The sequence below is a fragment of the Osmia bicornis genome, chromosome 11 (genome assembly GCF_907164935.1).
Source record: "Osmia bicornis bicornis chromosome 11, iOsmBic2.1, whole genome shotgun sequence".
NCBI classification, from domain to species: domain Eukaryota; kingdom Metazoa; phylum Arthropoda; class Insecta; order Hymenoptera; family Megachilidae; genus Osmia; species Osmia bicornis.
Genome location: NC_060226.1, coordinates 5478942 through 5506724, shown reverse-complemented (window position 1 = coordinate 5506724; position 27783 = coordinate 5478942). Strand labels below are relative to the sequence as shown.

Sequence of the window (27783 nt, the reverse complement as noted above, 5' to 3'; positions counted from 1 at the left end):
CGGAACACGTGTAGGGTGTGAAGGAAATTCACGATTTCAATCGGTTCTTTATATGATTGAACTTTAATTGAACAACTTTTTTATTGATAAAAAGATTAACCTTTGACAGAACAGCAATTTATTTTCAATTTATTTCTTTAAGTTAATCATTTAAAAAAGAGTGTTGACTTTCTTTACACCATGTATATACATACACACGTTAATACGCATAAATCATATGTATAAAAAGAAAATTAAGAAACAAAGAAAATCCATCGTTTCTCGCGATCGTATTATTTAATTATTGTCAAATCGCAGACGCTTTAATTGTACGTTCGATTGTTGCTGTTCGTTATTGTTATCGTAATCATGATCGATCACCGATGGAAACAGTGAAGGGTTAATTATTATCATTGCAGTTGCAATTCTATTTTCCCCTATCGTTTACCACGATTATAGTTATTACAAATTACGACGGTTATTATTATTCATCATCGTTCACTGCGATAACGGCGATTATTATCGTAATTGAATAAAACGTTCACCACGAGAAATATGAATCCCTCTGTGTAATTTTACGTCCTCCGTTTTTTTTGCAATTATAAACGTTAGATTATCATAACCTGGGACTATGCTATCATTACTTTTATGTATTTTTATTTTGAATTTACGCGGGCTTGGGGAATTGTACCGTCAGCGTGATTGAGCAGTAGAAATTAATGAAACAGAAAATTGCATTTTTTCGCAAAATAAATAGTTTATTGGTCTTATTAGAAAATCTAGAGCCTTCTACAATTACGATATAATTCAAAAAATAGTCTCACGCTTTGCTATAAATGAGGAAATTGATATTTTAAAAATAGTGCATTTTATGGACAGTAAAATGACCGTCCATCTAGCGGTAGAGTGGTGGAACTAAATTTGGACTCTATATACATAAGCGCTTCGCACGGAAGAGAGTCAGTCTGTCTTCGGACTGCAAAGAGGGAGGAGGTATTGCCTCTTAGTTTTCGACCATTGCGCCATCTATACAAAAGTAGCTGAAACTACTCAACAGCTTACCAAGCGCTGCCTGTTGGTAAGCAACGGACTTACCATACGGAAGTCGGTAAATTGTCGAGTAGTTTGAGCCACTTCTGAAGAGATGGCGCTAGGATCGAATTATAAAAGTGTAAAATTATAAAATCGTTATAATTAATTAATTACTGGCAAGATCTTTACAAAACCTATACTGGAAAGTAGCCATGGGTATATAAATTCAGAATCAATGACGGGAGTATGAATTATTCGTCAAAAAAGAGTTAATGATTTTATAAAATTCGCGACGGTAACGAATGTCGATAATATAATAAAAATTAGCGTTGATTTAAAAACTAAATAGCATCATTTTTAGTTATTAATTATAAAATTTGGTATATGATTTCAGAATTGAATTCATCATTCTTTAAAAAAAGACGGATAGACGAAAGAATAACAGGATTGTAAAAAGAAGATAAGTAGATCTTTATTAAAGTTTTCTAGATACATTAGAAATAAAGCGAATGATACTTTTTATTTTATATCGTTGATTAGAAGCGTATATCAAGGCACCTTATTTCCATCGGCAACGATTCCAAAGACAAGCGTAAGCCAGTACATGAAAAATAAGATAAATTACTGCCATCAGCACCATGTCCATCCAAAAGTGATCCTCATCAAAGTCGTAACGTTGCAAAACTTGCAATCCTTCGGTGATACACGGCAATTCCGGATCGATTGTTTCACAAGCTGCAAACATGAAAAAAGGAACGATCAACTAATTAACTAATTACACTCTGCCTCTTATTAACGACATTTACATATATTGTGTACGTCGTTCCATTGAAGAATGCTAAGCGCTTCACTAGAATGTAGTAACCAAGAAATATATTTCACCCATCCAATGTACACCGGCAGTGATCTGCAACATACAAAATATATTAATAATCTTGTTACTCTGTTTACATATGGATCACAATGAATAAGATTAAAAGTACCCAAGCTTAACGAAAGGACCCATAGTGATCATAAGTACGTAATCAAAAGGTACCAAGTACGCCATCGCCAATGGTACGTTTTCAAACACCGTCGAGAAGAAACATCCTAAAAGAACGATTCCTTGAATACATACCTATGAATAATTGAAAATTAAAATGGAAATGAAACGTTTACCACAGGCGGTAGACACGTTGATCGTCAACAGGAGAACCAGCAACGAGAATCCAAATGCTTCGACCGTTTCTCGCAAACCAGCCAGCCAATATATTATCGTTGCGAATAACAGCGGCTCTACGATTAATCCAGGTATCTGCAATCCGACAAATAAAAAGAACCGATAGAAACCATTTATAACTAATTACAGAAATCTACTTGCCAAAGAAAGCAGACGAGCGACGTAGTACAGATGAACCGGATACATTCCATCCCGGTATTCTCTTCGAAGAAGCGGCAATTCTTGCGGTATCAAAGCTAACGTGGCGTACATCGGGAAAAACGCGTTCTCGGATACCAAAATAAAAATCACCCCCTGGGTTGCTTGGATTCCAAGCTGATCGAAATTCACCGAGCCCACGAAGCAGAGGCCAGCAATCGTCGCGACGCTCTGTTCAATTTAAGCGTCTTTACTTCATTTCCATTCGATCTCCTCATCTTTTTTCTGTATTCCTTCTAGAAAGCATCGAATCCGCCTACCTTCGGTACCCCAGTCATTCGCTTACCACTTTCTGAAGTATCCTGACGATTTGTACCGATGGATCTCTCAACACTTGCAGGAAATCTCGATAAACCAACCAGTAAAGTCGCGTGCAGTATCGCGATCCTTTCCTCCTATACAAATACCAGGGAATAGAAAAGATTCATGAAATTCAAAGAACGAATAAATTGAAATTTCTTAAGGTACTTACGCGACAGCTTTAGCGTTGAAAGGTAATTCCTTGCTGGGCTAAAATATAGATAAGGAAACGTGACGAATAGAAAAGTAGAGGAGGAAGAATTATAAGATCGCGTACATGGAAAGAATTCACCGATTCGATCTCCCTTCGAAAAATATAATCGATTTCGTTGGAAGCTTCGCTGGTTAAAAACAAATTGCACAATTTCCGCGTCGCCGTTTGACCGTCTTCGTGTTTGGAACCGGAAGACACGACTGCTATCAGGAAGTCGGCAGGATTGTAATTGCGAGGACACTCGTAGCCTTGACTGTAAAGCGAACGAATGAATTATCGAACTGCGATTGAACTTTTAATTAGTACCTTGCGAAAAATTTGATCGCTTGATCGATTTGTCCAGCGAACACCACTCGTCCATCGCCGATTAAGATTATCCGGTTGAAGGAACCGAATATGGCGGAGCTTGGTTGGTGTATCGTACAGAGTACCGTTCGTCCTTTCGCCGCGAAACTCTTCAGCTGGGTAATTAAACAGTTTGCCGAATGGGAATCCAGTCCAGTGGTTGGCTCGTCCAAGAACAAGATTTTTGGATCCGTTAACAGCTGAAAAGGTCCAGCAAGATTTGACGCTTAACAAAGTATAAACGAAGGAAAATGAAGAGACGTTGAACTAAATGAAAAAATAAAGAAGAAGAAGAAGAAGAAGAAGATGAGACACGAAATGCATGGATGTATCGTACTTCCGTAGCAAAGGCCAACCTCTTCCTTTCTCCACCGGATAACAATTTGTCGTCGATGCCATTACCGATTCGCACATCCCTTCTACTAGTTAACCCGACATCGTTCACCAATCGATCAATAGTTTCTCGAATATCCTGTATTCCTGTCTTTCCATCAAGCTTCATTCGAGCCTACAACCACGGAATAAAGATGAGAAGAAGGAGGCTGAGATTTCTTCGCCTTTTTCTAAATCCTGTACCATAAACCACAGATGTTCGATCACGGTCATCGTTTCCACGAACATGTCCTCTTGATGCATGTATCCGCTGTTCTGCATCATGTACGAAGAATCGACCGGGATCCCGTTCGCTCTTATATCACCGCGTACCAAAAGTTCAGCTGTGAAGAAACGAAGATAATCGAAAAATGGAATCAACTATCCAGGAATGAAGAATACGTATATGAATGAATATACTTACGGCCGGTGCGAAAAGCTAACGCCGCCATCAACGAACTTTTCCCAGCTCCGCTAAATTGAAGAAAAGATGCGAGGGTAATTAAGCGCATTGTTGCAATCACAACGAACTTACCTTGAACCAATTATCGCCGTCACATCGCCAGCTCTCGCCATACCGCGCACTGAAATCGAGGATCGATCGGAAGATTACTAAATTTTCAATCTTACGATGAGAATTTTCGATAAATCAAATCACGCACCGTTGTCGATCAATTGTTTGCACACGCTTCTTCGTCCGCGATCCATCGCGAACACGGACACATCCCTCCAAGACAGAGTCACGTTGTCGATCGTTTCTCTTCTCCTACGATTCTCCTCGTTATTAGACCAATCGTCGCTTTCTTTCGAAGCGTACATTGTTATTTTGAAAAATGATCGGGAGAAGCGGTACGATCGTTTCGCAAACGAGATTCTTACTGACGATGCTTCTCACCACCCAGCCGCTCGACTCACCGCCGTCGCCGCCGCTACCGCGTGTCTCCTGTTTCTTTCCCTTTATTCCTTTCAACAAGTAGAGCCTTGAAAATCATACGTCTTAGATACAGAGATCGTTCCTCCAGTTCTCGCGCGATCAATGACCCTGTTCGATTTCGGATCATCCGACCGCGTCAATGATCACCGCTCGGGAACAACGAGAGGAATAGAAAATGCAAGAGCATCTTGACTTTCTCGCAAAATGGATATACTGTTATTTTAAAAACAGACGCGAAATGTCTCGACTAAGTTGACCACTATTGAACCGCTACTGGTTGAAAAATGAAAGACGAGGCGACGCGAAGCCGCTGGATTAGACGTTATTACCGTAATCGAAGACGGAAACCCTATATGTATATGCCTGCTGCAAGGTTTTACGTCATACAAATTTCTCGTCCCGACCACTGATGTATCCTTTACTTCGTTCATTTATTTTTTCATAATCCTCCCGCATGCCAGTTCCCGAGGGGATACTTTCTAAAGTAACTTTTACAAGTTCGAAAAGATTCGAATCGTTGCTAATCCTTTTTCTTCTCATTGATTTTCTACCGGGCAAGTGTAACGCGCTCGCACGGTGTAAATGACAACCGGTTTGTCAATGATATCGAAGAGCCTAAGGGTGGTCAACGATTGTCAAGCGTGTTAGTACATGGGTGCCCGTAAAGGAAATACCGAGAATTTTAAGCAGGCTGCCTCCTCCTCGTCTTTCCAATTTTTTCATCCTTTCCTTTTTTCTTCTTACCCTAGTTTGCGGTGAACGCGTGTACCACTGGGAACGAGAAAGCAAACGAGAGCTGAACGTACCCCGTTTTTTCAGCAACCGGAATAACATCGAAACTAATCAGGAATAGGGAATAAATGATATACGAAACGCTCGAAGTGCATTTTAAAACACCGTTTAATTGAGTTATTGTGTACAGATGGTAGAAATAACAATGAATACATACTTTCGATAAAGTAAGTACAACGAGTATAGAAATAAGGGAAATGCGTTTGATCGAGGACGCTGCTTGTGCGAAATCTTCTCTTGCCGAAGACACAGCAGCCCCTTCATCGCTATTTAGAGTTCCTCCGGGTCCTCCAGAGCAGAGCGAGGAAGGCCAGGAAACGAAACGCGACGATCAGGGAGAAGAGGCAAACAATGTCCGCGTAGAAATGTTCCTGAAAACAAGAACATTAATAAAAAGAAAGTAAGAACGTATCCCATTGAATTTCAATAAACGAACCTCTTTAAAATTGTACATTTGCAACACCATCCTTCCTGTTTTCGGGCAGGTCGCGTTGCTTCTTGTACACGCTATGGATTCCACCTCGGACCACTGGTTGATAAGCAGAGCTTCGTTACCGTAGCGAAACCAAGACAGATAGGAGAACCATTCGAAATAGAACGGAACGGATCTGTGACACAGACACACATATGCTCCGTATAAAATGCACTTGTACACTCGGATATCTTTACCTCGAACGTTTGTTCTTACGCTGTGTTCAGAAAAAATCCACCGAACAATAGAAACGGTATTATCACTGGAGGACCAACGGACAGCGCCATGGATAAATTATTGCTGACGCAGGATATCAGGTAGCCTGAAAGTATTCGTCAAAAGTGTAACGAGATAAAAGAAACGTTGTATCAACGAGGTAGTCAAGGTAGGTCTAGCTTACCGAAAGAAGTAGAAACGTTAGCAACCAGAGCGACGATACCAGCAGCAACGAAGAAGTGATCAACCCCTGGATACAGTCCGATCATAGGGTAAGCGACCATGGTGAACAGCAGCGGCACAGCTACGAAGATAGGCGCTTCCGCGAGTGTCTTACACAAGAAGTACACGTCGGTACGGTACATACCGTTTCGATGCTCGCGTAGAAATATCGGCAATTCCGCGCAGAAAACCTGATGATCGAAAAATCAAATGTACTAATTGTATTTTCTATTTCAGGTCCCGCTTGAAGAATCCTTACGTTGATCACGGCGAAGACGTTCTGGAAGGTCATGTTGGTGAGGAATATAAATAGAGCACCGTTGATGTTCATTACACCGTCCTGATCGAGCTGCTGGTTGAAATAAACGATTCCGATCAACAGCGACACCATCTACAACAGAAGAATGATATTTATAAGAAGGTAAAAGAAGAGTAAATAGATAGGATATTTCAGCAACGACACATACGACAGTCTGCAGCAGACGAACTTTAACGAGGATCGGTTCCTTGATCACCGACAGCCAGGACCGCCATAGAACCGCGCGAAATTGTTCGCACCAGCTTGCTTTGTACGGCGAACGAGACTCCGGGTGCTTGGAATTTCGCAGGGAATCCTCGAATTCCCCGTTCACCGCTTCCGCTTCCAGCGCGATTTTAATACCGTGATCGCTCTTCCGGAAGGCGTCGCACACGGTGTTTATGGCGTGGCGACACGACGCTTCCTGACCCGGCACAACCGCTAACAGTTGAATGAAATAATCCGCCGGGTTGTAATTACTTGGGCAAGCGGCGCCGAGCCTGGGAACGTAAGGTTAATCGATATTCAAAGGATTAATTAAAATTTTTAAATAGAAAATTTTTACTTACGACTCGAAGAAAGCGCAAGCTTCCGACGCTGTACCCATAAAGGCTACCCTTCCCTCGGCCATCAGCAGGATTTTATCGAACAGAGCGAACAATTCCGAGGAGGGTTGATGCAACGTAGCGACGATCGTCTTGCCGCGTGCTGCGAGTGATCGTTATTAGGTAATATAATAACTATTGTTATTTAAAGTAAATTCAATGTGAAGATAAAAAAAAAAATAGAAGAATAGCACGAGGTAATGACTGTACCGACCCCTGCTGACCTGACGTTCGGTCGTCGGTGCTGAGCGGATTGCAGGTTTCTGGCGCTTTTTACTCGAATTTTTAAACGTTAATAACTGGAAAACAAAGCCGTAAACGCTATTGCGTTATTCTTGATTTTCGTCTTATTTTGATCCCTAGAATCACCCCTTAAAATATTGCCCTCCTGTTGTCGAACACCCTGTATATCAATGTATTTGAAAAACTTTCCTCTATCTTTTAAGACCAATATGCGATATTACCTGAAAGTTCCTCTGATATATAAACCGTTCACTTACCAGCTAATGCCTTCAACACAGAGACCACTTGGTGCGCCATAAAAGAATCGAGACCCGAGGTCGGTTCGTCGCAGAACATCAACGGTGGATCGGTAAGAACTTCCGACGCGAAGGATAATCTTTTCATTTCGCCTCCGGAGAGGCCCTTGATACGTCCCGGTTGACCGATCACGGTGTTTCTGCATTTCGTTAAAGCGAGCTGATGGAAACGAAAATATGTTATAGAACAGTTTAATTAGTATCGCGAGGAGTAACGCTTAAGTACCTCGTTGATCACTTGATTCACCCTATCGATTCGTTGTTCCATGGGGATTTTTCGATCCATCCGTACCATGGCCTGAAACAGAAGATGCTCCTTCACGGTTAGAGTGCCGACGAATAGGTCGTCCTGTTGCACGTATGCGGTTCTCGATGTCAGTATCGTGGAGGACACCCTCTTTCCGTTCGCGGCCATCACACCGGACACGGTCACCCCGCGACCCGAGCGGAACGTTAGAGCGTTCAGTAAAGTCGTTTTACCGGCACCAGATGAGCCCATGATCACCAATAATTCACCTGGATAAGCTACACCACACACTGTAATAAAATTTCAATTTAGAAATTCGTTCGACTTTCAATATCGTCGAATCTCCATCAAATCTGTTACCATCTTTTAACAGATGCCTTTGCTCGATCGGTCTCTTCCTCTTGAACAAAGCATCCCACATTTTCTCGTTCCTCCTCGCAACGTACACGTTCAAATCGCTCCAAGTATACGTAATCGATTCGTTTTCCGAACGGCTCGGTATCGTCGCCGACGTTAACGGGGTTACCGTTCCGCTCGAACCACGCAAGATGGGCTTCAAATTGAACGACGTCGAACTCGTTCCTTCCTACGATAATGAATAATTAAAAGAAAAAAAATGAAATGCAATATTTCTTTGCGACGTACATTGTCCGCGTTTTTTTTATTACATAATTATTAATCGTCACTTTCTATATAATTCATCGTTTCACCGAGTGTTCAGGTACACCCACTATACACTCGTTACGTATATAAAATCTTCAACGAAGAAATAAGCAAGAAGACAATTTTACAGCATTCTTTGACATATGTACATTGCTTACCAACGAGATCGCGTTGTACGAGACGGATTGTAGTTTATTATTCCCATAGGGAGTGGACACTTTGGAGGGAATTAAGGGTTCCGTTTCCTCCGTGGTCATTTTGCTTTCAGTTTGCCGACCAAAGGTTCGATCGGCGCTTACAGTTTTCCTCTCGATCACAAAGCACCCTTATCGTGAAACATCGACAGCTTCGTTTCTCTTCCTTTTTTGCGTGTCACTTTCGCATGTCGTTTGATTATCCCTCTATCGAATTCTACCACCGACGCGGACAACTTACGATTCTTCGCGTTAACGCGACAAAACGCAATCACCTTCCCGCATAAAGATACTTTTCTTTTCTCCGATGTAAGGTAAGAACGCGTTTACAGTCGTTGTTTAACGAAAGGAATGATCTTTTCTACCGATCGCGGTCGCTCGATTTCTTCGGATCTGCCGGGTTGTAAGAGAAACTCAGCGCACGGACAATCGGCGTCGAAAACAACGCGTTTCGTAAAGGTACGATGATTCGATGCGTGCAACTCGGTACATGTCGAGGTAGAGAAGCTCAACGATTAGGTGCTAGCCGCAAAAGCAAGTACACAACATTCTCGGATTGCCGTTTCTCTCCTCTCTCTCCTCTCTCGTCTCTCCTCTCCCACCTGTAGTCGTCTGTCACCCATCTCTGTTTGTCGTTCCTCCGCGTCGTGTCAACTTATGTAACGCGACTCCGCTGATCCGCGGGCTTACCGGCGACCAGCGACCAATAACGAAGTAAGAGAATCCACACGACGGCCTTGTTCACGTTCGCAATTACACTCATGATAATCATCTTCTTTCGCATCCCTATCTTCGTTCGTTCTACCTGTAATTCGTTTATAACTTGTTGCAAATGTTTCCCCGGGTTACCTCTGTCTTTCCTGTCTCGTTTAGCTGAAAAATGGTAACGATACATTGTGGCGATTATTAATATACAGGAGTTTTAATGAATACACACAGATGAAGAATAACTTCGTTTATTGTTATCGATACAACGGTACTTGGGGAGAGGGTTTTGAAATTTCCAAGATTCATCTCGTTGCTTTGTCCGATTCATCAAACAAACGATCCCATCTAGCCTCGTATGGAAAAATGATACAACTGCTGCTCGAATGACACAGTCACGATACTGCGACGTTAATTTGATACGGTGTAACCAGGTGTGTCACGAAGCGTTCCTTTCGACGTTTACTCCTTTTGAAAATCCCCTGTTTCTTTAAATATCGGCCGATGATATGTACTGTATACGTATTTCGCTTCCATTTTCCGTCCGCCTGATCAAAGGGACAAAGAGAATTCGGGAAAATTTGGTTTATCTACAAAAGAATCGTACGCACGGGCACGTGCAGGCATACCCGCGCAGGACGAGGAGATCGGAGAGAAAAATAAAAAGGGAAGAATTACGTGTACCCATGTATGGATGCGCTGCTACCATATGCAGCAACGAGAAAGGCAACTGACGGTGAATAACGATAAATCACCTTCGCAGATCACTCTTTCTCTTTCGTCTCCTCTCGCTTCTTTTTTATCAAACATTCTATCTTGAACGTTTGAACGTTAACGTGATACGAGGAGGCTTGTTCGTTAATAAGCGTATCGACGACTCCTCGATTCTTCTTTGATCTTGTTTCGTTCGCTTTATTCGGTTCCTCTGTCGCGTCCTTTTCATGCTCGATTCGTGTATTCTCCATTCGATCGTATTCATTCATGTCGTTTTATTGTTCTTCGACATATTATGCGAGGCCCAGTTCAACGAAGTTTTCCACGAATTACATAGAGCCTCGTCGAATTTGCTCCTAAAATGCTTTTGCGCCTCGCTCTCGGACATCTCGAGTACCTGATAGAATCAGAAAATAAATTGATCAGTCGAGAGACAATGAAGTAAAAATATTGCGATAAAAATATTAGCATACCAAGGTGTCCCTTAAATAGTTGAGATCTTTCTCCGAGGATAATTCAGGCAATCCCGTCGATATCATCATTGCGAATAAAGACAATATTAAACCACCGTGCTGGCGTAAGACGAGAAATGCTTGCTCGCAATAATTCTGAAATCGTTGAAATTCAACAGCTTGCCCCTTTTTCGTTTGACCCTTGTTTATCACATGCACAAAGTCGTTAGTCAACACGAACGGCACGCGTTCACGCCTGAACCCAAATTTCTCCTTAAAATGGCCAAGTATGTGACCAAAATCAACGTGAAAGAGTTGACCAGTTTTCTTCACCATTATATTGTCCGAATGCCTATCCGCAATCCCGAGCACGTACGTAGCCACGCAATAACCCGCGCAACTTAACGTGAATTCCTCGATAGCTCTATTCAACGCTCCCTCGGAATGATTATGATCTTTCAGCCAAGCGAGCAAAGAACCTCGTCTATGAAGATTAACCAGTAGAAAGGAAATGATGAAAACAGAGAGATAAACTTTTCGTCGTATTATAAGATGCTGCAATTTTTTTTCCCCCTTCTTTTATTTTTACTTTCCCTAAATTTGTTTTGCTTAACTTTTGTTTTCTTTGAACGTACCTAAAGGCGGCTGTCGCCGAGAACGTGCCTTTTTCTTTCTGAATATTCGCGATCGTTTCCGCGTTTAGTACCACTTCGATCATACCAACTCGATTCTCCGTCGATATACAACCGTAAGGATTCATCCGCAGGTCCAGACCCTCTCTTTTCCATAGTTTATCCATGATTCGTAACATTTGCAACGTGAGCATGTCTTGTCGCAAATCGTCCCCGTGTTTGAGTATCAAGTAAATATCGTCACCGAACGGATCGGTATTTTCGAAAACGAGCCAAAGCGGTCGCATTTTACTATCCATTACTCTACATTTCTCGATTCTGTAAACGAAAAAACGGTACACGTGATTTTTAATCGACCGAGTTTTCTGGAAAATAGTTTAAACCTGTACAACTCACTTGATACGTTTCCATCGAAAACTAGGATCCAACGGATTCAGTACGTTCGAGAGCGCTTCTTGGCAGTGAGGCTCTTGAATAAACTCTAGAAAACCTAGCAATGCGGCTTTCCGATCTTTCCGTTGTTTGATCTGTTCGGAAGCACACTTCAATTTACCCAAGCATTCCATTTGTTTAAACAACGATCGCATGTGTTGCTGGCTACCCCTACAGTAGGCTTCTAATATCAAGCCGAACCGAACGGACACGGCACCCACTTGCATCTCTGATCTAATGGAACAGAAATTATTATACCAACTAAAGATGGAAAGATTGCGAAACGGCGTTGTTACTCGTTAACTTGTTGCCACTCGATATACTGAAAAAAAAGCTACCAGCCGAAATTAAAGAAACAAAGTAAGAATACCTAATACACGATATGTCCTCCGCGTTCTACAAACCTAAGATGCCAGAACAGAAAATGACCGATTCTTCGATTGTTGAGCGCGCGTCTGAGAAGAAACTCCGTTAGCTCGCAGGATAAGTAATTCTCGTGTTTCAATGCTTGGGCCAGTTGCAATAAATACAGGCTCAAATCTTCGTCGCTAACGTCCATCAAACAACGGACGGCGAAACTTCGAACATTTTGATCGGCGTAAGCGTAGTCCAATAATTCAAGCGCTTTTTCGACCGGTAATTTCGGCCACTGCTGTACAAGCGCCGTAGCTTCTGCTACTTCCCTGTACACATCCAGAATCAGTATGAAAATAATCATTTGGTAGATATGTTAAACATTCAGATTTCTCACCTATGATCATTCCATTCCACGCAATGCAACAGCTTAGCCAAAAGCGTGGGAATTTCTAGAAGGCAGTGATGTCTCAACGTCCACATTGTTTTACGTTCTTGCTCGTGAAGCTCGTGCAACGGATCTCTGTCTGCCAACGATCTCAGTAACTCCAATTGTTGGAGCTGTTTACCAACGTCCGATTCTTGATCAGGTTCTTCCTGAATCGAACGTTCGGCAGACGATTCCCGTAATTTTCTCGCGTACTCCACCATCTTCTCCGGTGTCGGATAAAGAACGGACTTCTCCTTTCCGTAACTGAAGGAATATCAAAGAAACGAGATGATAATATCTCAGGTCAAGATACGAGCCATTTGGGTGGGGGTTAACTTACTTTGGAAACGTTAACATCAGAGCAGCAGCTCTATCGATGTGAGGATTCGACACGACCGTTCCAAGGGGATGAAGAAGATCGTCGTTTTGCATGTCTTCCGCGTACGTCCACGTGTAAAGAGTCATCGCTCCTGTTTTAAACTGGGACTTAAAATCATATATGGTCGTGTTAGCCCAACACAACGGATTTATAAAAAATTCTTGTTTAGTATCCCTAACTAATCTACGACTTTTCAGTCCTTTTGCAGTCTTGCTAATTTCGTATAGAACAAAGCACAGCCTAGCCATTCGCGGTATGTCCCGCACTTTAATGTCAAACCTTAGCGTTTCTTCCCACTCGCAGCTACCATCGGCGTTCACGACGGTTTCTTTAGTCTTCTGACTTTCGCACAGAGATTTACCACCGTGAAAAAGGCCAGCTTGGAGACCAATCTATAAAAGAGACAATAACAAAGAAAGGTGATTTGAACGATTTAAAATAAATAAGCAAGAGAAACTTTTTAACTGTCTATACCTCCACGGTGCGATGAGCGGCATCGCAATTCAGCCGCGATATTGCATTAACTGTGAAAACGAAAGGTTCTTCGATTTTCCAAGCCGATATATGTTTACCCTTCTTCCGAAGGGTTAACGTTGAAAACGAGGGCCTTGTACGTTGCAATGCGTCCGCTTCTGCATTTTCTACAGTGTTCTCTTGATCAACAGAGACGCTGTCTCTGCTTAATGTGACCAACGTAGGAGTAATGTCTTTCGCTAGACAATCTTGTATGTAACTGAACTGTATCAAAGGATAATCTCCTATTAAATATTCTTCTTGTCCGCAAACTTTTAAGGTAAAATCATTCGGATGCCCCCTAGACATCAAGGTGTTGGCTCGTTTGTTTAAAATTGTTACCAATAATTGATACGGCGTTGTGGTGTGTGATGTTTGAAACGTGAAGGCCGTCTGAAAATAGAACAATTTCAAATTTTTTGTTGCATTCGAATATATTATTATTTCTTCTTCTTTTAAATCAATTCTTGCAAAACAAGTATACAATTCTTAGGAGGGATTTATTCCTAAAGATTAAAAAATTTTCATTTATAGCGCTTTTCGTCCTTAGTGCTCATTCTACCCTCTTTTTTGGAGAGGGGGATGACATTGGGGACAAAGAGAAAATAAGAGAAGAAGAGAAAGGAAAGAAAAGGTAGCACAGGAGCAAGAATAAAATACAAGGGAGGGGGAAATACCAACAAAGATGTCTAACAGTCCGTGCATATACACGACACAGTTCATCGAGTAACGGTCGAAATCGTATCGATCTTCGGATCATTATTTATATTTTTATATTTTTATAGAAAACGAAATTAAATCCTAAAACATGTCGACAAGTAAACTAACCGACGAAGAGACCGAAGAATATATCGAAGAAAATGCTGAAGGAATTAGTAAACGTTCCTGGACATTATTAAAAACAGAAAATGAAAAACACCGGCAAGAAGTTTATAGCTTAAGGCGGAAACTCGAATTAAATGAAACGATGCTGCGAGAGGTTCAAGAAGCGAACGAAACACTCGAACGTACTCTTGATAAACGAATTTCGGAAAAGGATAAAATCATTTTCGCAATGGAAGAAAAGTAAATTTATTTTTTTATATACTATTAACCTTTCCTTACGCTATTCTGATTTCTTCTTTTTCTCTCCCCTTTTAGGTATCGTAATATTATAAAAGAATACGAAAACACAATTTCAAATCAAGCAACGGAAATCGAGGAACTAAAGCAAAAGGTTGATCAGCATTTAGAAACTGAATGTGTAACAACGGCTGCTGATGAACTTTTAAATCTATCTTTTGAAACTGCCAATACTTCTTTAAACAATCAAATCGAAGGACTTTTATTAATGCTGGAGGAAGAAAAGGAAAGGTATAAAAATGCAGAGGATACGATTGAAGAATTGAAAAGCCGGTGCAATGAACTTGAACATCACTCTAAAGTAAAAGATACATTGTTAACGTTTTTGTTGAAAGTAAAATATAGAAATTCAATGTTGGTCATTTATTATATACAGGAAATCAAGGAACAGTTAAATGAAAAAGCCAGGCTCTTAGAAGACATGCGTGCAGAACTTAGTTTAAGACACGCTGAAAAAGCAGCTTTGGAATCAGATCCTATGCCCAACACGTGTAAAGGCAAGTAAAAAGAAAGCAATAATGTTTAACTGTTCCAGTTCAATTATTACACAGAATTCATAGTGTTCTTCTTTGCAGGTAATTCATTGTTTGCCGAAGTAGAAGATCGTCGGCGTAACGTAATCGATAAAATGAATACAATGCGTGAAAAGTACTCAGAAATGAAACGTCTATATAAATTACAAGCTACAGAGATCAAAATGCTAAGAGCAGAACGCATTGCGGCGCTTAGAAAATGGGAAAACGATGCTGGTGATATGTCAGCAATGAACGATGAATTAATTAAAAAGTTGAAAAACAGGATATCTGATCTTGAGAACAAATTGAAATTGGAAATAAAGAACAACAATACGAAAAAAGAGAACTATCCCGATGTAGCATCTTTTGAGTAAGACCAGTTTAAATTATTGAAACTTCTTCGGCATCTATTAGTGCTCTCTGTCTTTATTTTGCAATTGCAGATATTGTCAGACTTTGATGTATGCTAAAAACAAAGAAATGGACCAACTGCGAATAAAAATCGAGGATCTTTCTACGAAGATGTTGGTGCAAGAGGAAACAAAACTAAACACTATTAAACAGCTGCAATACTGGCGGCACAAAGCTTCCACGTTGGAGGTTATTATTATCGTTGACGAGATTTTTACGCACGTAAAGGCTCATCTTGAGTAATCGTTTTATATGTTTCACAGGCTCAAATTGCTGCTATACAAGCTGAATCAAAATTGGATCTTATGAATGATGAAGAATGCGCAGTTTTAAATGAATAAAATCTCACATGTACAACTATGATACAACGAAATAATCAGGAAATATTCCATTAAAGATTTAGTCCAAATATCATCTGTAAATATCTGATTGCTTCCCAAATTGCAAAGAAATACTCTAAATTAAACCTTACGCATATTGTTATACCTGTGCTATTGTTATGTATATAGGTATTATATCAGCAATTATTATTAGAATAATAGAAATATTTTTCATCTTACCTTGGTGTTTTCAAATTTAGTGACAAGGACGATATTGCCATCTTTCAATCGACATTCAATATTTTTTGGTACTGTGGAGGTTGGAGCTAATCTCGTGGGAAACTGATAACGTACTTTTTCCACCCAAGACTTTTTTTGCCTTGCCATTGCAACTTCATCTCCTAATACACGCATTTTCCACCTGAAGTCGTTCACCTCGGAATTTTTCAATGCCGCAAATTCATGCAATCCTTTCCCAATGAGGAGACCAATCTGTGAGTCTAGATTTCTATCACTTTTAACACCTTCACGTTCTATAACTTTCAGCACAGAACAAAATGGTTTTATGTCACACAAACGTCTTGTTTCATCTCGTAGCTCCTCTGCTTCTGCATTAGAATTGATGCATGAAAATACATAGGACGGAGCATCTTTTAATGTACCATGAAGAGGATATTTGCTAGCTTCATCCCACAAGTCCTGCGTAAAGATTTATAATGTCATTGCTTGTTTACTGGATTATCCATTTTAGTACCAAGAAAAAAACATATATCTTTGTTATGTTTCGATGAATATTACTCACCTCTTTAATTTCAGCCAAAGTAATATTACGATTTGTTTCAAATGGTATAACGACCCCATTTGGCATCAAACAGGTCAGTTCAACGACTTCTGTGGGTGACTTTGCCCAAAAATTGTAAGTATACGCGCTTGGTATATGTACCATGATGTCAGATGTTTCAAACAGTACTTAAAGAAATTCAATGAAATACGAAGAAAAATAGCTCGAATATAGTTAATTTGAGAAAGAAAAGCGAAATGTACCGTTTAAGTCGCATCGCGACCAAAGTTATCTTTCCTTCTTCAAGCAAAGTGTCTCCATCCAACTGGGTGACAAAAAATCTCATCATAAAGAAAACGGTCTCACTGTAACGTTCCTATTTATGAATTTTTTTCCCTTCATTTTTACATTCATACATATATGCATATGCATGCGTGTATATATACGTATATGTATATACATATACAATTTTAAATTTTATTCGAAATTTCACTCGTTTTTAAATTCAGGCAAACCAGTAAGCTCGCATGGCTACTTAGGTATTGGTGTTATCGATTCAAAACAAGAAACTGTATATTGTCGTTTACTGTTTACTTTAATACAAAGCAAAACTTTGTTTCACTCAAATTACGAATGAAATCCGCACAATTGCTTGCTTCTGTGTGCGATTACAGCCACTAGTCAGCCATTATTTCTACAAATGCATTTTGCGAACACCATCCATATACACATATGCATGTACTTACATGGTCACATGTATGAGCATTGTAAACTAAGAAATAGTCTGTTTTTCTATTGGATGATATGCCAATTGAACTGTTTCCTATAAATTTTATACTTTGTTCATAGTTTCTCAGGAATCAGGTAATAAAGTACATTTAATTTAGGGAGCAGCATCTAGCTAATTATGCAGCAATAGTTTATACCCTGTTCGAGGAGGGAATGTTGGCTTATGAGAATGATAAGTACTTGGATTAGTTCTATAGATTCCATTATCTATGGACGCTGAAATTAATAGCTATAAAGAATGGTTTAATATAAAATAAAGAAATATCTAAGGATTCGCTATAAAGCCTTTATTTGACAACAGTTTTAATTACAAAGTTCCAAAATTAAATATTTTTAAGAATTCTGATCAGTAATTCGACCATTGTGCTATCTATACAAAACCGGCGGAAACTACTCAACAACTTATCGACCGATTTTTCCAAACCAGGTAAAACTGAATCGATCAATAAATCGACAAGTAGCTTCAGCTCCGTTTCAATAGAGAGCGCTAATGTTTCCCGCTTCAGCGCCTGTGTGACTGCAAATGTGACTCAGTGACTACAGATGTAGAAGACTGGACAGGCCTTTGTTTTCAGGAGTCATGATTTAGGGGGTCCCAGACACCCCAGATGAGATTAGATCTGCATGCAGAGAGCACAGTCAGTATGATAATCGTGCCTGTTTTATCCATCACTCTTTTACCGCAACTCAAACTGATATCTGAAAAAACCCAATTTCCACTTCCTTTGATTCTATTTTTTTTAAGCAGCACAAAACTAAACAATTATTATTGTAATTGTTTGACAAACTTGTATTCACTTCATGTACTTTGGTAAATAAATCATTTGAAAAAAGCAACTGAGTTACTATTTAATTTATCCAATTTCATTTCTGAGTTATTTATTTAATATTCGTAATTTCTTCTCTCAGCTATTTATTTAATTGATTTAAATTCTTCTATCATTTTAGTTATTCAATGTACTTAACTTCGTTTCTCAGTTATTTATATATAAAACAACTGTCTGATCTTTAATAAATTACAACCAGAATATACAGTACTTTCTTCCCAATAAAAAAAGTTTGACCTAGAACGATGTGTAACCTCCTCAGTCTTATAGCGACTGCCGAGGGGTGCGGATCAACCTATCAAACTTCTAATTTCCCTTCGGAGTTTATTTATTATTATTATTAATTAGTACTATTTAATTACTTATTTAATTTACTTTACTTATTTCCTCCGCTTATTAACAAGCTCATCAAAGAGGAATAACATTTATGATTTTATCTCTCTTCTAAGCCTCGGCCGACCACCCCTTTTATTTATTATTTCATCCTTCCTTATGAGCCCCGCCTCACTTTTTCCAGTTATTTATTATTTTATCCTTCCTTATGGACTAAAGTCCACCCTTTTCAGTTATTAATTATTTTATTCACGCTTCCTAATTATTTATTATTTTATTTCTCTTTATGGGCCTCGCAGGGACCACCTTTCCCAGTTACTGTTTATCCTATTCCTACTCTTTATGGACCAACGCTTCCCTTTGCAGTTATTTATATTCTTCATTCTTTTCATTGAACTTACAGGGACTACTCCCACTCACTATCCTGGAATCCTTTATATTCCTACATCCCTTATATTCCTACATCCCTTATATCCCTTAAATCCCTTATATCCCTTATATCCCTTATATCCCTAATATCCCTTATATATATTATATCCCTTATACCCCTTATATCCCTTATATAAGCTCTTCTCCAGTAAGAAATCGTTACAAATTTAGTTCCTTTTTTCGCCACCAGAGGGCGCTGATTCTGCATCGAAATTTTAGTTCACATTTTTGCCGCCAGAGGGCCAGAAAGGGAGCATGATTTAGTTCCTTTTTTCGCCACCAGGTGGCGCTGATTCTGCATCGAAATTTTAGTTCACATTTTTGCCGCCAGAGGGCCAGAAATGGAGCATGATTTAGTTCCTTTTTTCGCCACCAGATGGCGCTGATTCGACATTGAAATTTTAGTTCGCATTTTTGCCGCCAGAGGGCCAGAAATTGAGCGTGATTTAGTTCCTTTTTTCGCCACCAGGTGGCGCTGATTCGACATTGAAATTTTAGTTCGCATTTTTGCCGCCAGAGGGCCAGAAATTGAGCGTGATATGGTTCCTTTTTTCGCCACCAGGTGGCGCTGATTCGATATCGAAATTTTAGTTCGCATTTTTGCCGTCAGAGGGCCAGAAATTGAGCGTGATATGGTTCCTTTTTTCGCCGCCAGAGGGCGCTGGTTTGACATTGAATCAGCGCCCTCTGGTGGCGACAAAGGGAACTACTTACCTTTACTTACCATTACTTACCTTTACTCGAAGCAGTCTTTATAATATATTTATTATAAGGTATGCAGAGATGTAAGGAATGTAGGGATGAAAAGATGAAAAGAATGTAGGGATGAAAGGAATGTAGGGATGAAAGGAATGTAGGGATGAAAAGAATGTAGGAATGTAAAGGATGAAGCGATGTAAGGAATGTAGGGATGTAAGGGATGAAGAGATGTAAGGAATATAGCGATGAAACGAATGTAAGGATGAAAAGAATGCAGGAATGTAAGGAATACAGGGATGTAAGAGATACTGAGATGGCCTTGGCCTATAATGAGGGATAAAATTATATAAATAATTGGAAAAAGTAAAATAAATGGGGTCCTCGGCTGAGACCCAGAAGAGGGATATAATCATAAATGTTATTCCCCTTCGATGAGCTTATTTAATAAGCAACAGAAAATAAATGAACTAAATTAAATAAACTCGGGAGAAAAATTATACTGGTTGTGTCCTCTTCAGGTGAAAATTGTAGGGAACTTTATTCGATTTACGGACTATTGGTGCTCTTGTTGAGTATCATTCTTATTAAACGACAAAATGAATGAATTTACAGATTTTCCAATGTTTCTTCAACTCTCAATCGTAATGATTTATCGATGAACAGAAGTATTGAGTAACTTAATAAGATTGATGAAATAAAATGAAATCAGACGTTCAGTAATTCGTCCAAATATAAATGCAACCTAAATTGTAATGCTGCCAATATCATTGTCTTCCTTTCCCATCAATAAATACCCTATGTGGATTGACAGACAAAGTGTAATCTTCTGCTTGAATTTGACTGTCAGTGAATGCTTATGCATATTTATAAATGTTTCGTTGAATAATTCTACATATCGGGTGTTTGGAAAGCTTAATACTGGAATAAACAACATGAATTCAAAGCTTCCATTTATTTGATCTCGACTAGCATACAAGAAACTAGAATGACTGGAATAAATGTTGCGTTTTATCCGCGTGCTTCGCACACATTGTGGCTGACAGATCGCTTTTTCATAATGATCATTCACGATTAATAATGGAGAAACGGAATTTGAGCAACAAGGAAGACCGTCAGGTCCCCCAATATTACGTGGCGAAACAAAATACCATTCTGATGCGTATATCAGGAGAGTGCGAGCAAAATATCAGTACGTTACGGCTCGGCATGCTTGTCGAAGCCGTCGAAGAGTTAGTAGATAGCGCACTCAGAATTCGAGTGATTGATACGACAGGATCAGAAATTTGGCATGGCACTGAATGGCGTTGTCACAGACTTGATCTGATCTCTGTCTCATCAGAAGTATGGAAATTCCTGCCCGCTGTTTCAGTACCTCAAGAAAGGGTTCGTTTAGCCAACCACAAACATTTGTGCGAAGAGCTTATGAACCTGGTGATAAATGATACCATTTGGTATTGTCCTAATCCACAAGGATGTACAAAATATTTAGCAATTATTAAATACATTGGTCCTGTGTCAGAACTTGGCCAAGGATATTATTTTGGGATTGATTTATTGGTAATTTTTTGTTATGCTACCTGTTTGTTGTAAAATATATGTATATACTTTGTATCAACAATATGTTATATAAAAATATATTTATAGGAAGGTCAAGAATCATTCAAAACAGCTTTCTCATTAATTAAAGAGTACTTCACTTGTACTCATTCAGATGGAAAATTTGCTACATTGAGTAACATTTTTCCATTAAAACCAGAAGGTCCTACAGGTCTTGGAAACACAGACAAAAGTACAAAAATAAATATCCTATTTACATACTTGAATTTATAGAACAATAATTTATTAATGTATCTTTAATTTCAGGTTTATTTGTGAAAACTGATACAGGAAATAATTGTATTAATGATAAAAAGAAATCTGTACTTGATTCTACACCACCTGTATTGTTGGAAAGGTTCACCATATTTGATGACAATAAAAATAATAATAGAGATCAACGATCCCTGTCAAAGGAGTATCTTCAGTCAGTAAAATCAATGGCACTTGAAAATGATAGCAGTGTAACTAAAAATACAAATATCCATGGTAATAGTAAAAATATAAAAATAAAGCTTGGCTTCTTGCTGACTTTTGCTAGCTTTCCTAAAAGTCCCACATAGTATGCTTGGCTTTACCCATGCAGTGGAGGGAGTTAAGAATAACCGAGGTGGTTAAAAATAGCCACAACTCTGAGCCTCTCTCAGTGTTACCGGCAAGCCTTCTGTGTTGTAAATTTATCATAATTTTATTGTAAAATGGCTGCTGCATTGCAAAACATTCCTATCTTTGTATTAGAACACAAATGGAGCAGTGATATTGAATCGAATGTGTACAGTGATATTGAAGAAACTTTTGAAGATATAAATCCACTGGATTGTAGTAAGGAATAGTAGACATTCACAAGTCTCACTGCACTTTCATTGCACTTTCTGTTTATATAGTCTGTCACATTGCATTACACTATTTCTTCCATGTTTCATATCGCTATTAAATGTCTATGCAAAATCCTCTCGTATTAATTTCATTTCAACTACTATAATAGGTAATACACCTGAAAGAAATGAAAATAAGAAATTTGGACATGTAGAAAATACAGACTTAATTGTGGGTTCGAATGTGAAGGTGCTTCTGGATTCCGATGTACGCTATGGAGTTATCCGTTGGATTGGAACACCTCCTGGTATTACTCCTGGCAAACTAATGGCAGCTGTGGAACTGGTGTGTGCACATACAATTTAAATAACAAAAAGTAAGATCTAATTATCCTAATTTTAGGATGATAACCATCCATCGGGTACCGATGGAACATATAAAGATGTAAGATATTTTCACTGTCGACCTTACAGAGCTGTTTTCACAGATCTTGAACAATGTTCTCATTATGATAGAATGGTAAATATATGTCATGTATTACTTTCTATATCTAAAAAAAAATGTGTAACAAAACGTGTACTGTTACAGACGAAAATTGACGATTCAACAGCATCGGTTTCAGATAATTTCGGAAATATGGAAAGCTCTGTAATTGTCGGTATGGTACGTCCTATTTCGGTGAAAGGAAATTTGGAAAGTATTTGCGGAAAATACCGAGGGATTCAAGGTCATCATAATTCATGCTATTTAGATGCCACTCTTTTTAGCATGTTTACATTTACTAGCGTTTTCGATAATCTCTTATTTAGGTAATTAAACATTGTTTAGTTGTCATTATTTTTATAAGTTTTCCTTTTTTATAAAATATTTTATTCTTCAGACCGCCAAATGAAAAAGACTGCCCGCAATATGAAGAAGTGCAACGGGTATTACGTGAAGAAATTGTAAATCCACTTAGAAAAAATATGTTTGTTAGAGCTGATCGCGTAATGAAACTACGAACTTTGCTCGAAAAATTGTCATCGGTATCTGGGCTTACCAGTGAAGAAAAAGGTTTGTTTTGGATATATGTTTCCACGACAGATACTTTTTAATTAAACTAAAATTTACTTGCAACATTTTTAGATCCTGAAGAGTTCTTAACATCTCTGGTTGCTCAGATTTTAAACGCCGAACCATTTCTGAAACTAAGTTCCGGGCAAGATGCATATCATTATCAATTGTTCGTTGAAAAAGACGATCATTTAAATCTTCCAACGGTGCAACAATTACTAGAACAGAGTTTCCTTACGAGTAATATAAGGTTAAAAGAAGTTCCTTCATGTCTTATTATACAAATGCCTCGATTTGGAAAGTCATTTAAAATGTATCAAAAAATTCAACCTACCCTACTACTTGACGTAACAGACATAATTGAAGATTGTAAGTACCATTGAAATATTATTATTGATTAATTATGTTGATAATGCTGTGGTTACCTTATTTAATATTTATAGCTCCTAGACAATGTACTGTTTGTGGAAAATTAGCAGAATTTGAATGCAAAGAATGTTATGGAGAATGCGGTGTTGGACTCGAAAGCATTGCATTTTGTTTGCAATGTTTGGAAAAGGTGAACTAAATATGTGTTAAAATACAAAATTATAATACAGAAATATTTTGATGATCTGTTTTTATAGGTACATCGTCATGAAAGGAGAACAAATCATGAACCAAAGAAGCTTGTAGTACCAATGGAATTTACCATTTTACAAGAACATTGTCCTGTTCCGAGGTTGTATCTCGAATTATCAGCAGTAGTGTGCATTGAAACATCACACTACGTATGTTTCGTAAAATGCGGTTCCGGGTCTGAAGCACCATGGTGTTTCTTTGATTCTATGGCCGATAGAAAAGGTATTTATCCTCTATTTTAACTTAATTATACTCAAATGTTAATTATACTTTCTTTTCGATCTCTCTTTAGGAGAACAAAATGGTTACAATATACCGGAAATGGTCCCGTGTCCCGACTTTCCATATTGGTTAAGCGAAGAAGGTGGAAATTATCTAACCGAATTAACAGACGATCGTCACCTACCAGAGCATGCAAAAAGACTTTTATGCGATGCATACATGTGCATGTATCAGTCCCCTGATGTTATGATGTACAAATAAGTCGAATTGCCTGATATTTTAGGTAAGTTAGGTTTATAAGTATAGGCATACGTTTGTGCTTGTTGATTTATTATTTATTTAATGTACACAAGCTAATCCGGTAAAGCTAATTTCTATATAGTAAATACATCTGTTTTTAAAGAAGTAAAGACAAAAATCGTGTAGAATTGAATTATGTTGAAATGTAAAGTTAATTCAAATGCTGCTGAAAACGTGCAGTGTTAAGGAAACTAAAATTATATGTATATTATACAAATCGCTTGAAAATTACTGTTTTTAATCAAAACCTAGTAATCTAAAATTCGAGCATACTGGTTTATTTTGTCATTCATAGTTATATATGTATATATAGATGTATATATTCATCAGTAACATAAAATTAAATTTCATTCTATATCGAAGTTCTAAGAAAATCTACTATGTATACGTAAAATTTACATACTATATCTTTTTATAAATTTATTTGAGATTACTTCAATAGATCGATTGAAAATCATGATAATTCACAAAAATGAATATTTATCGTGTCAATACACAAATTATATTCGTGGACATCTATTAAAAATGATACATGTATATGAAACATGGAAGGATGTAGTTTTATATTAAAAGTTTATAAATACGTCAAAAACATTTCGTGACCAACTTTTCCTGTAAAAAGCACAAATAGCTAACAAATCTTTTGTAACTTAAAAATATGACTAGGATTCAGAAGTTAATGCTGCACTTTTAAATCTACTATTGCTCTAATGATTTTGTACTCCCATTTTATAATATGGATTAGAAATGCTTTAGTTTTACTCTTATTGCCATAATAATTGAACAAAAAGAGAATAACTTAGTACAACATCAATTTAAAAACCCACTAAGTTTGTTGTTGCTTTTATATTTAAATAGTAAGAAGATTTTCACAGATATTTTAAATATGAATATTTATGTCACACGGAAAAAAAATCTATGAAATTCTTAAACTTACCATATTCGGTTAATATGTAGCTGATTTATATCCTTAAAGTATATTGAATAGTAATATATATACATACATATATATATATATGTATAAATGATAAATTTGCAAGGAAAAGATATGATTTTGATATCTTCCAACCTTACTCTTCTATTTCATTCTTTGTTGACTGTAACTAAACTTTTATACTATACTGAAGGCTAAGAAGGAGAACAATACAATTTTCTATTACAAGTGTCGAATTTCAAACAAATATCACTGCAAAAAGAAGATATATACAAACATGAAAGTTGAGAAGTACGATTGTACATAATATGTAATACGTGAAACTCAATGTTCACTTATGCCTTTGTATGGCAAAACTAATAAAGATGATAAAGTTTGTAAACGCGTATTATAAATTTAGTATCTCTCTTCATCTTCATCCATGGCAAAATCACTGCCGACTCCAGAATCTAGTACATAGAGAGGACTGTAAAAGATAAAAAGAAAATTTTAAAACGGCACATGAAGAAACGGAGACCCAAGCAACGAATATGCTTACTTTATTGCTCTGCACGGAAAAAACACAATGCGTTTTAATTTCTTATTGTAGAAGAAATAATTAAATGACCACAAACATCCATCTTCTCCAAACGGATCCGATGCAAAGTCTGGATTATAACTAAAACGTTTTCATATTTTTAGTTTATTTAGTACGTCCTGTACTTTATTGTTTTAATTAAGTATATACCTATAAATATCACATTCACTTAATGATATTTCATCATCGATAGCAGCCCAAAGCGCCGTTCGAAGAGTGCGATAGTGGTCTCCTGCAGTTGCACTTAAATTACTGTCTACAGCATTCATCACCCATTGTAAGCTTGGTTCTTTACTGAACTCGTGGCTCTTAGCATCAGAAAAATCATAATCTGGATGGAAAGCTGAATTCAAAGTGGCTATCAAATAGAACAATGTTTTTCTACTGATTGTGTCACATAGTGGGCCATCTTCATCACCAGATACACTACGGCTATACAGAAAAACTGTTATTAAATGAATGTACAGGTAACTGAAATGATCAGAAAGTCAATATAGACATCTTACAATAAGGAATAATGTTTTTCTTTTTGTTATAATATTACATTTTATTTCATAGGAATGAAAGGATAGTATTCTTTTCCATGTATTTATAACTGATTTACATTCAAACAAAGTGTTAATACCTAAAGTATCCTTGAGCAGGTGATGTTCCCAAGGATGTTTGTGGTGGTGAAAGGGCTTGAAGATCATGCGGAGTAAAACCTTGTTCAGCATTGAAACGTTTATACAGCTGTTTGTCATTTCCAGCCATTTTGCAAGAGTAACTCTCTATTCTAAAAATCATAATAAATTTGATATTATCGCAACAGGTCTCAGAATAAATCCATCAGGCATGTCGATCCAACCGTCTCACCTGCCTATTATTTTGCTGTCTCCAGTTTTGATGGACAAGGCACTGTTTATAGCTTCAAAACGTGTACTTTCGAGCAACTTCATCTTGTCAAGAACAGTGGTTTTTCCTTTATGTCAGATAAAAACAGCGTCTCTGTACTGGGTACTCTTGGTGCATCTCCTATTGGAACGCTCTTGTCATTAATACCCCATTACGTTACACAGGAGTTGATGACCTTTAGCGTATATTTCTTGACAAAACTTGGCCTCGTTTCTCAGTCGCACGGCCAAGATAGTTCAATACAATCGAAAAGTTAAAAAATTTCTACGACTTCGAAGACTTATCGAGTCTTTGTACATTTTTTTTATGTATATGAAAATTCCTTTCCTTTTTGAGTGTACGAAATTAATCGTGGACGTAATGATTTTTCCCGCGGCGCCGAACTTGTACATCACAGATCTCTAATTAAAGATATCGAGACGAATTTACCGTCTGTGTATCTAGTCCCGATTTCAGTAATCGGTCCTTAGAATTAAACCTTTAGGCCGTGACGAGTTTTGCTTTCTTGCACTGCCCGAGTGACGTGCAAGCGTAAAGAGAGGGAAACGGTGTAAAGGACGGGATAGACTACCCTTGAGAAACAAAAGACACCGTTTCTTTCGATCAAAAACTCCCGCTAAACAGAAAGTTGTTGTCGAACGTTCCACGAAGATTAGAAAAAACGATAGATCAAAATCCTTTATCAGAAGTCAGCTAAACAAAGCGATAAACAACCTTAACACGTCCGCTACTGACAAAAACAATCCATAATCACGGACATTGTTGTCACTATCACTTAAAGTATCACGATCACTGTCAAAGAAACGCACCCAAAATTCGATTAAACTTCGATGTAGTAATGAAATATATATAAACTTCAACCCTTTTCTTACTCCTGTTTCGCACCGTTTACTAATTATTTGCGTTCGCGATGTTAGTACACCTATATGCAACAACGAATATATGCGTGACAGAAATAGCACAGCGAAGCGTCTTATCCTCTCTCTCTCTCTTTGATTCTCTTTCTATCTCTTTTACTCTATTTATCTTGTCCCCCTTCTGTCTGTGTCCCCTTGCCCACATTTGTTTCGTAAGGGGGATAAGTACATGAAT

General features: G+C 38.1%; 5 protein-coding genes across 5 annotated transcripts; 2 read left to right on the top strand and 3 right to left on the bottom strand.

The window, feature by feature from the left end:
• Positions 1 to 1446: 1446 nt before the first annotated feature.
• Positions 1447 to 9634, bottom strand: LOC114875999 (ABC transporter G family member 2-like). The gene is made up of 26 exons (XM_046287790.1): positions 8806 to 9634; positions 8345 to 8570; positions 7964 to 8274; positions 7699 to 7897; positions 7163 to 7301; positions 6763 to 7093; positions 6555 to 6686; positions 6258 to 6486; positions 6074 to 6179; positions 5822 to 5993; positions 5653 to 5756; positions 5543 to 5601; positions 4322 to 4546; positions 4195 to 4243; positions 4084 to 4133; positions 3864 to 4003; positions 3625 to 3795; positions 3249 to 3487; positions 3006 to 3195; positions 2901 to 2938; positions 2715 to 2823; positions 2372 to 2599; positions 2170 to 2305; positions 1995 to 2100; positions 1818 to 1918; positions 1447 to 1746 (listed from the first exon to the last, which is right to left on the bottom strand). Exons 1-26 carry the CDS (start codon positions 8902 to 8904, stop codon positions 1571 to 1573), a joined length of 4065 nt encoding a protein of 1354 aa, XP_046143746.1. The 5' UTR covers positions 8905 to 9634; the 3' UTR covers positions 1447 to 1570.
• A 147-nt stretch (positions 9635 to 9781) lies between these two features.
• LOC114875937 (phosphatidylinositol 4,5-bisphosphate 3-kinase catalytic subunit delta isoform) lies at positions 9782 to 17495 on the bottom strand. Its single transcript, XM_029186808.2, has 10 exons — positions 16623 to 17495; positions 16061 to 16519; positions 13414 to 13845; positions 12901 to 13331; positions 12528 to 12824; positions 12181 to 12459; positions 11741 to 12010; positions 11348 to 11662; positions 10734 to 11196; positions 9782 to 10657 (listed from the first exon to the last, which is right to left on the bottom strand). Exons 1-10 carry the CDS (start codon positions 16764 to 16766, stop codon positions 10526 to 10528), a joined length of 3222 nt encoding a protein of 1073 aa, XP_029042641.1. The 5' UTR covers positions 16767 to 17495; the 3' UTR covers positions 9782 to 10525.
• On the top strand, positions 14121 to 16059 carry LOC114875938 (protein Spindly-like). Its single transcript, XM_029186809.2, has 6 exons — positions 14121 to 14517; positions 14593 to 14875; positions 14951 to 15071; positions 15150 to 15459; positions 15533 to 15689; positions 15764 to 16059. Exons 1-6 carry the CDS (start codon positions 14261 to 14263, stop codon positions 15839 to 15841), a joined length of 1206 nt encoding a protein of 401 aa, XP_029042642.1. The 5' UTR covers positions 14121 to 14260; the 3' UTR covers positions 15842 to 16059.
• Positions 17496 to 20463: 2968 nt separating the features above from the next.
• LOC114881393 (ubiquitin carboxyl-terminal hydrolase CYLD) lies at positions 20464 to 25602 on the top strand. The gene is made up of 11 exons (XM_029198174.2): positions 20464 to 21235; positions 21323 to 21467; positions 21542 to 21763; positions 22260 to 22435; positions 22493 to 22609; positions 22679 to 22899; positions 22971 to 23143; positions 23216 to 23512; positions 23587 to 23702; positions 23770 to 23986; positions 24057 to 25602. Exons 1-11 carry the CDS (start codon positions 20756 to 20758, stop codon positions 24245 to 24247), a joined length of 2355 nt encoding a protein of 784 aa, XP_029054007.1. The 5' UTR covers positions 20464 to 20755; the 3' UTR covers positions 24248 to 25602.
• On the bottom strand, positions 24300 to 27640 carry LOC114881397 (repressor of RNA polymerase III transcription MAF1 homolog). The gene is made up of 5 exons (XM_029198179.2): positions 26653 to 27640; positions 26423 to 26572; positions 25948 to 26229; positions 25759 to 25878; positions 24300 to 25686 (listed from the first exon to the last, which is right to left on the bottom strand). Exons 1-5 carry the CDS (start codon positions 26733 to 26735, stop codon positions 25617 to 25619), a joined length of 705 nt encoding a protein of 234 aa, XP_029054012.1. The 5' UTR covers positions 26736 to 27640; the 3' UTR covers positions 24300 to 25616.
• Positions 27641 to 27783: the final 143 nt, after the last annotated feature.